Consider the following 9,551-nt stretch of genomic DNA (forward strand, 5'->3'; position numbering starts at 1 on the left):
CTTTTGGATAAAGGCTATTTTATCTTTACTACTTAATTCTTTTAATAATTTTAAAAACCAATTCTTTCTTGAAAAGTCATTAAACCATTTGGAGAGTAAGATAGTTTTAGAGTCCTATCTTTCATAGAATGATCTTTTTTTCAGTGGAGGAGAAAGCAACTTTTGTCATTCATTTGAAGATAATATGACGAAGACAATGAGACATTTACAGGTACACATGCTTATAATATTTGTTTACTGTCTTATCTACTGAATTAGGTACACATCTATCACACAAACTCTATGAATTCACCCACCCAACCCATCTAGATCATATCGGCTAGTTGATCTAAAAAACAGAGAAAAAAAAGTAGCCTGAAAATCTCTTGATCAAGGAACATAATCATCAACATTGTTCTTTGAAGAATTGAAATTATAAATGTGATAGTCTTCTCCATGGTGGGGGTTGTCATTATGTTGTGGCTTTTGTGAGACAGATGGATGTTCGTCGAACCATTTTGACCAGAAGAGGTAGTTAAGAAAATTGAGGAAGCTAAGTGCAGCCAGCAACCAGTAGAAGAGATCAAGCCTGTCTTTGTTTAGGTTATTGTCATGGAGCCAACCTCCATTGGAGGAGCTCGATGTGATCTTATTCACCATTGACACAAGCAGTGAGCTCAAATAGAATCCAAATGAGTATGAGCAATATGTCATGGCTGTTAAAAATGCTTGCATCCCTTTTATTGATTGCTTGTAAAAGAACTCAATGAGTCCAACTGCTGTAAACATCTCTGATAACCCAAAAATAAGGAACTGTGGTGTGATCCAGAAGATCGATATCGTCTGGTTCAAATTCACAGCTGAATCTCTCCTCTTTTTCTCCATTATGGCTGCTGCAACCATCGAAAAAGCAGAGAGAAAGAGACCGAAACCGATACGTTTTAAAGGAGATATTCCAGAGGTATGGCCAGTGAATTTTCTAGCAAATGGGACAAAGAATGTATCATACAAAGGGACGATGATAATGAGCATAATGTAAGGAATAGACTGGAGGGAAGCTGGAGGAATGTGGAAGGATTTGGTAAGTTGGGTGTTCATGAGACTTCCTTGTTGAACTGAAAATGTTTGGAGCTGAGCCAATATGGTATTGAAAACTATTGTGCAGGCAAATATTGGGACAACTGAAACTAATATCTTCACTTGTTCAACTTGATTGGGAGTGCACAATCTCCATGGGCTTTCCTTTGCTGCTTCATCCTGGTTTTTGATACAAGCCTTGTTCAAGAACCTGATATCAAATTTCTCATGTTAAAAAGATTTAAGTTTGTTTAAGGAAAGTTTAGGACAGGTTCTAAAACAAGTTCAAAATGGAGAATTGAAGTGGACTTGCCTGAACTTTTGAGTGGGAATAAGGTTGGCAGAGTGAGAGGATAAGCCAACTTTATCATTACTGGTTTGGCTTCCATGAAGCATATGAGGGTTGGAAGGACAAACTTGCTTTCTTTTCAAAAGGGCAGCAACAAAGACCTGAAGAATTGTGTGTTTTTACACCAATTATTTGGATTAGTATGACAGAGTTTGATTCAACTTTTTCTGGACAATATGACTCACCAGACACCACTAACTTTTTCATAGATGTTCATCTTTTTTTTTTTTTTTTTTTTTTTTTTTTNCACTACGAGTCTATATGTACGTATACGACCTTAAAAGATTTTAGATTACGTATTATAGTTAATAGAGATAGCATGGGTTGTAAGAGTATATGATTCTAAAGTTCTTATGGAAACCGCTATGAAAAGTTAACTAACAGTACAATGATGAACAATGTAATGGATCAGAAGTATTCAAACAGAAATAGAATGTTTTAAGAACAGGATAACGAAAAGGGAACGGGCAAAAATGGATGGTTTTGGGAACATTTTTCGGACACAAAGGAAAGCTTTAAGAAGAAACAAACAAATTTTATGATAAGTCATAGTAAACTCAAGTAAAAGTAGAAGGAAAAGAAAGTGAATTACTTGAAGAATAGGGGTGAAAATGGGTCCTTGAGGGGGTTTATTCCTGTAGTAAAAAATGCCAGCAACCAAACTGATCAAACCCAGAGCCATAACAGCAGCAGAGACTCCAAAGCCAACGTCCATGCCAGAGTGAGTTTGGATCCAAACAAGAAGAGTGAGCGCAATGAGTTCTCCAATGGAGAAGGCCAAATAGGCTGCATTGAAGTATGTTGAGAGCGTTTTGGATTGGCTTGGACTTTGTGGACTGAACTGATCAGCCCCATGAGCTATCATATTGGGCTTCACACACCCACTCCCCAGAGCCACTAAGTACAGTGCCACAAAGAATATCAATGCCTTTAACCCTTTTGCTTCCACACACTCATTTCCATCACTTTCTAACATGTTGCATTGGGGTGGCTTGAGCTGAGGAACATGAGCCTGAACCGATAGCAATATGAATCCCTGCACATATGAGTACCAGCATATTATTTGCCTTTCTTTCCCTTTACTACTCCCTCTCTCTCACTATCCCTATAATCTGTCGTATATGCATGCACATGCAAAATCTTTGACTTTTCTTGAGATTATGTACGTGCGTGTGTGCTCACAAGTATAACTGAAAGATTACATGTGAGATCTCATATCGGTTGGAGAGGGGAGCGAAACATTTTTGTATAAAGGTGTGGAAACCTCTCCCAAACAGACGCGTTTTAAAACTCTTGAGAAGAAACCTGAAGGGAAAAGCCCAAAGAGAACAATATCTGCTAGGAGTGGAGTTGGGGTGGACACGAGGTTGTGTGCCAATAAGGACGTTGGGCCCTGAAGAGAGTGGATTGGGGGGTCCCACATCGATTGGTGAAAAGGAACAAGCATCAGCAAAGACGCTGGACCTTGAATGGGGTGGATTGTGAGATTCCACTCCGGTTGGAGAGAAGAACAAAACATTTTTTATAAGGGTGTGGAAACTTTTTAAAAACTTCGAGGGAAAGTCCGAGAAGAAAAACCTAAAAAGGATAATATTTACTAGCGGTAGACTTAGACTATTTAACTTGTTGATTATATGTTCTAAAACAGAAAACCATATATAAGTTTTGATAAACATGAAAGGATGGAGAGTGATTTTGAGTGTTAAAGAATGATTTTGATAGAAATGAAAGAAGAATGATGAATGATGAAAGGAGGAACTTACAGAAAGTTCAACAAAGCCAAAGATAAGCATGGTCCAAAAACTCCCAAGATAAGAATCAGACAGGAAACCACCAACAAGTGCCAAAAGAAACACTGTTCCAACAAAGTTTGTCACTATGTTTGCAGATTTTGACAGTGAAAAGTGCATCTCATTTATCAGATATGTTATCAGATTGTTCCCAACTGCAGCAATCGCCATTATCTCGAACGCTTGCAGTCCTGCACACCGACCATACACGACACGCTCACTCTTATCAGATTCATTCATGTCCTCGTTCTTTGTAGAATAAAAAGAGAAAGAGAGTTACCAAGAACAAAAGCAGCTGCTCTCATTCCGCCGTGGGAGACGGCGTTCGAGGGTCGTCCTCTCCAATCAACGGTGACATCTTCAGATGGCATGGCGTTGGCGTTGGCGTTGTTCTCCCCCTTGAAATCTCTCCTTCTTTCCATTTCCATTTGTTTGGTGAAGAGAGTTTTAGGTGTCCTAACTGTTGTTGTTTGTGCTGAATCTGAGGCTAAGTTCTTGTGTTGGCCCTTTCATTTATAAAGCCAAAATAACAGCAAAGGCCCCCACCTCTCCACCCATCCATTTGGTTTTAGTTTTTTTTTTAATGAAATGAAAGCCCCCTTTTCATAAAATTCTTTGTCCACTGAAGAGATTCAATGGGAAAAATAGTGAGTGATTAGAGGTGCTGTTGGTGGCCTTCTTTTTCTTGATAAGCTTCACATCTTTACCTTTTCTTTCCCATACATAACATAGTTTTACTTTTCTCCTTTACTTTCCTGTTGGTGCCCTGAGCTGTGCATGCTAAGGCCTATGCCCAAGGCGCGCTCGTGTGTGCGCCCCATGCTGGTCCTGCGTGAGAGCGTGCAGGCGCCCTGCTGGCCGTTGCTTACGCGCTCTAGTGGAATGGCTCTTGAGCGCATGTGTGCGTGTCTTGTTGGCCCCACTGTATGCCCTACATGACTTTGAGTTCGTGCGTGCCAAACCCCACGCCACACAAACGCCCCTATCACAGCACAACTAGAAGTCCATGTTTACACCTTTGCGTAGCCCACTCCCAGGCACACGTGCTAGCCACAAAACGAGATTAACCTTTATGAAAACACACCCTGCTTCACATGTTGTGCTATACTCGCAAAAAGAAAAAAAACTAGACAATTCTTTATTAAACGTTATACGAACATATCTCAACTAGTTAAAACTCATATTCTCGACCAAAAAGTCAAAAGTTTGAATGATGACTTCACCCTGTTTACTCAAAGAGTAATGAGATGTCTAACTTATTTTTATGGCTAAACTTGATGCATGACACGAATCCTCACTTGTTGAACATAAAGCACACATTTTTACTTTTGGACTACCGACAATCGTATTTTTACTTATTTTATTGAATAAACTTTAATTATTTCTAATCAATGTGAGACTTTCATAACCTTCTTTGAGTTCAATAATTTTCTAACTTCTTTATACTCTGTGTATCTAAGCTTTATCAGCTAAACCTCGTATAAGATTCTTCGATATTATTTTTCTCTTTATTTAATACTTCAATACTAATTTTAGTTTATTATTTTTAATAATAAGTTAGATGATATGGTAGTAGTTTATTCAAATATCCATAATCCTTATAATATTGGAAAATAACAAAAAATATATATATATATAGTTCTTTTAGAAAGGTTTAAGAGGGAGGGAAAATTAAAAAAATGGAAAGTTAAATTATTATAATATTAATAAAGACCCTTTGTTTATAAAGGATAGATTAAATATCATATAATACTTAATTAGATTAAACATTAATGTTGATAAAGAAAAACATGTCGGTTTTGTCAAACATGTTTTTTTTTTCTTTCTTTAAATATATTTAATTTTTTGAAATGCTTAATTTAATTCCATAGAGCTTTAAAAGAAATAATAATTTAAAAAAAGGAAAGAGGGAAATTATGGGGGTTGGTGGAATAAGTGCTCCCTTGCCTCCTCATTCTTTTCCTTTCTAATTAAATTATTTTTTAAAAATTAAATTATAAATTTAGTTTATAAAATTTCAAGTTTATATCTAAAATGTAAATTAAATAAATTTTTTTATTATCTACTAAATATCAAATTTCAATTTTATATTTAATTAGATAAAAAAAATCTTTAATTTTCTGTATTCAAAGACTCGGTGATTCGCGGAATCCTGCAATTCACAATAGTATCGCATTTCGCTACGTTTTTTTTTTTTATCGATGCGAGAGCTGAGATATCTGTTGCCGAGAGTCGTTGGAATAATCACATTAATAGTTGCATTGACAGTTATTTTCGAGCTCAAATTTGTATTGGTGTTACTTTTTAAGTGATAGTCACAATTACAATTGACACTTACGTTTATAGTTACATATGTGGTGAAGGTGGAAATAGTAGTGAAAGTGAGAGTTCCACTATAAGAACTAGCACGGATGGAAGTGATTTAACTAGAACGGAGAGTTCTATCGAAAGTTCTACGGAATAATACTACAAGAATGCTTTGCCCCTCGCACACCGAGACCGGGGCAGAGGGCAAGCTTATTCGTTTGAGCTCCTTGGCTCGATGATTCTAATAAATGCTGAATTGGGTCAATAGCTTCAAATAAGAGGCTAGGGCTTCTGGTGGAGTAGAGGAGACGATTAGAATAATGAACTTGAAACGTGAAGCTCGAGTGGGCGGCGAGCGAGTGGTTAGTGAACAATGACGCCCTAGTTAACGACATTCCTCCTTGCAATTGACACTCAAGGAACCATGGGGCATTCCATACAGGGCAAGCAAGTCTTGGGGACAAGACGTCCATGCAAGGACCTCAATTCTCATTAAGTGGTTGAACCAAAGTTATTTTATTTATTTATTATTATTATTATTATTTTTTTGGGGGAAAGGAGACACAAAATTAAAACTTTTTTAACCTAAAATTAAAAATTCAAGAGTCTATTAAAAAATAAAAATAAAATTGTTAAAATTCAAATCAAACATTTAAAAACTAAATTTATAATTGAAAGAATAATATGATTAAATAGTTAAAATAATATTAATAAAAACTTAAAATGAATTGAATTTTAATAATTCAACTTTAAAAAAATGGATTGAATTTTAATAATTCAACTTTAAAAAAATGGATTTATCTTAAAAAAAAAAAAAAAAATTCAATTAATATGGAAATGGAAAACTTTTCCTCACAAAGAAAAATTCAATTTCTCTCAAGCTTAGGTTTGGTAGGCCCTGACGTTGACGCGTGGCAACAAACTATTGGGTTGTCGGCAGATAGAGTCAACAATTGGAACACTTTAAAAATGTGCAGCAAGGTACAATGTTAAAAAAATAAAAATAAAATAAATAAATAAAAATAAATAAATAGTGATGTAATGTGGGAGACAAAGTGGCGACATAACATTTTAGTCCTAAGTGGATACCTATAGCCCTAACAATTGGTTTTTTTTTTTTTTTTTTTTTTTTTTTTTTTTTTTTTNATGTATCGAGACGTGATTTTATCCGAGTACAGGAAATTTATAATAATATATTATCTTATAATATAAGAGTTCGAAAATATTTACTTTAAGTTAACAAATAAGGATAAAGATTCGAACATTTAACTTCTTAATCGAGAATATATGTCTTAACTAGTTAGATACTAAAAAATATATACACATAGAGAAAAATAATTTTAAAAATGATATAGTTGTTCGTACGACTAATATATTTGTAAGGTTCGTGAATGCAACCGGAGTGTACGAGGGAGACTTTAATTGAATTTTTCAAAATTTAAGATTTAAATTACAATTTTTTTTCTCTCTCTTATAATGTTTTTTCTCCCCCCACCAAAAAAAAAAAAAAAAAGGGAAAATNACCCTTTGTAGAAAATAACTCTTCCATCACATAAATTGAACTTGGACACACATTTATTATTATATAACATTTTTTTATTTAAAAAAAATATATATATATATATATATATATATATATATATAAAAGGATAGGGAATGGGTTGGTGGTTGACGTAGCCTAAGCCTACAATAAATAAATAAATAAATAAATAAATAAATAAATAAATAAATATATATATATATAATTTCTTCCACTTTGAAAAATTTAGGTCCATTTCCAAGGGTAATAATTGGCTCATCTTTATCTAATTTATTATGTATTTAGTTTAGCTTAATTATTGTTTAAATATGAAAGATTATATTTTATTTACCAATTATAAACTAAATTAAAATAAAAAGAAAGTTAATGTATTATAGTTCTAAACGTTAAAATTTCATTTTCTCGTATTATACTAAATTATAATTTGACTTAAAATATTAAAATTTTAAATTAGAATAAATTTGATTCCACCTCAACTCCAACACACCTAACACAACTAAAAGAAATAGCACCCTATAAAAATTGACTTATTTACGCCACAAAAAATGCTTGTAATTATCAACAATATTTTAAAAGGAAAAAAACATGAAAATTAATTTTTTTTCTTTTAAAATTTAGTTTTGAATAAATTAAAATTAAAATTTTAGGATCCGAAACATTAATTTTCATGTTTAGATTTTCATGTTTAGGATCCAAAACAACAACGATGATGGATATGACGTTTGTTTAGATTTTCATGAGACAACTCATTCTTACCTATCTAGCCAAACAATCACACGAGTGGAAAGGTCACTAAATATGAATCATGACTTACATACATAGTTCCTTAAATAAAATATGAGTTAGAAAGCATTATATGTTCAAATATTAGATTTTGTAATATCCTCCCGCTATTATGGTCTGTTCAAACACTAGATTTTGAAATTTCGTAATTGAGATTCTAAGTATTAAAATTTTAGTTTGAGGCTTCCCTAATTTCCGTCGGTTGTTCTTCCATTGTCTGTATGACAGAAGAGACGTTGAGATGAATCAGTTGTAGTCATTACAGGGAATACTCCTCCTCTCTTAGCCCACGTTATTCAGGGAATGAGATAGCTTCAGCTTCAGATGATTCTAACATAGATCTCGGTTAGGAGATGGAGTCCTCTTTCGAAGAATAGTGAATATTGAACACGTGTTTTGGTGACCATAAAATATGGTTTGAAATAGGGTTTTTATTGGGTGTGTGTATTGTATGGTGGAGATGACATGTCCACATTGGGACAATTGAATGGCTCCCATAGCTTAGGGCTTCCTTAGTGCTATTATATGAATGTGACCATTTTTCAAAGATGGCTTCATCATCATCCATCCATCCATGCACATGCACATACACATACACATCAGTTATGTTAGGATCGCACAACAACGCACACACTCGATCTAGATGAACACAAAGAATCGGATAGAGAAAATGCAAGAAAAACTCTGGCTAAAGGATTTATATGGATGACTTCAAGTATGTACCGTTAGACAAAATAGAGAGAATAGCTATAGTACAATTTCAAAGTTCTACCATATATATATATAGTTCCCATATATAGCTTTACCGAATTTTAATGCATATATCAGATTTAACTATCTACTATATATAGCTATTTACCATATATAGCTTTATCGGATATAGTTTACGAATATAGATATAACCGTTGACCAAGCTATAAATAAGAGAGCAGGCTCCGTAACCTAACAAGTTACATACACACGAGCGAGAGAGACGAGAGTCGTTTAAAATAGGATTTTCAATTTCCGTTCAATCGAAAAGTAATTTTACGATATTGACATTTATGCCCTTCTCTCTATGCTCTATAATAACGATTCCCTTAACATTACGATTTTTACTACAATGATGCTATCTATAGATCAAATTATTTCGTTGCTTGAATTTGACCTAACTGTCTACACCTTCATTGTATGTGCTCGGAGTAGGAGTTTTAAGTGGTAGTCACAATTTCAACGATTGTTTGTGGTGAAAGGTGGAAATAGTACTGAAAGCGAGAGTTTCCACTATATGAACTAGCATGGATGGAAGTGATTTAATTAGAACCAAAAAGTTCTGTGGATCTCTATTAACTAAAAAATACAAATATTTGTGGGTTCAGTATGAATATTTGTGATCTGTGTACTTGGGACCCTCTGAATGAAGACATGGTCTAGTTGGATCCCATTAAATTTCAGGCGTAGGAGGAACTTTATAAAGATCGTATCGATACTTATCAAAGACAGACAAGATTAGCATAAGCTATTCAAACAGGTAAAAGTAAACTGAACGGTATTCTAGATTGGTACTTATTTTTAACTTTGACAAAAAATCGATGTGAAACGATGTGATTTGAAGAGAATTTGTTGGTGGTTGATAGCTTTTGCCATCCCTCCCTCTTAGCCCAAACTACGCTCTACCAATGCTTTTCTTTTCTCTCTCTCAACTTAACAAAACCATTGAATTTTAACACTTTTCTTTAGAATTTTG

At 34.0% G+C, this 9,551-nt stretch overlaps 1 protein-coding gene across 1 annotated transcript; it reads right to left on the bottom strand.

Moving 5' to 3' along the window:
* Positions 1 to 348: 348 nt before the first annotated feature.
* Positions 349 to 3,638, bottom strand: LOC111809805 (protein NRT1/ PTR FAMILY 4.3-like). Its single transcript, XM_023696236.1, has 5 exons — positions 3,476 to 3,638; positions 3,169 to 3,386; positions 1,998 to 2,441; positions 1,370 to 1,506; positions 349 to 1,267 (listed from the first exon to the last, which is right to left on the bottom strand). The coding sequence occupies exons 1-5, from the start codon at positions 3,621 to 3,623 to the stop codon at positions 370 to 372; spliced, it is 1,845 nt and encodes a 614-aa protein (XP_023552004.1). The 5' UTR covers positions 3,624 to 3,638; the 3' UTR covers positions 349 to 369.
* Between the last annotated feature and the right edge of the window lie 5,913 nt (positions 3,639 to 9,551).

This window comes from Cucurbita pepo, chromosome LG14 (assembly GCF_002806865.2).
Source record: "Cucurbita pepo subsp. pepo cultivar mu-cu-16 chromosome LG14, ASM280686v2, whole genome shotgun sequence".
Classification (NCBI taxonomy): domain Eukaryota; kingdom Viridiplantae; phylum Streptophyta; class Magnoliopsida; order Cucurbitales; family Cucurbitaceae; genus Cucurbita; species Cucurbita pepo.

Excerpts from the sequence above, each read along its gene's own strand:
- LOC111809805 (XM_023696236.1), bottom strand. The coding sequence starts at position 3,623 with ATGGAAATGGAAAGAAGGAGAGATTTCAAGGGGGAGAACAACGCCAAC. Across the intron at positions 1,507-1,997 it reads TTTTCACCCCTATTCTTCAA|GTCTTTGTTGCTGCCCTTTT; the intron begins GTAATTCACTTT and ends ACAATTCTTCAG. Across the intron at positions 1,268-1,369 it reads ATTCCCACTCAAAAGTTCAG|GTTCTTGAACAAGGCTTGTA; the intron begins GCAAGTCCACTT and ends ATTTGATATCAG.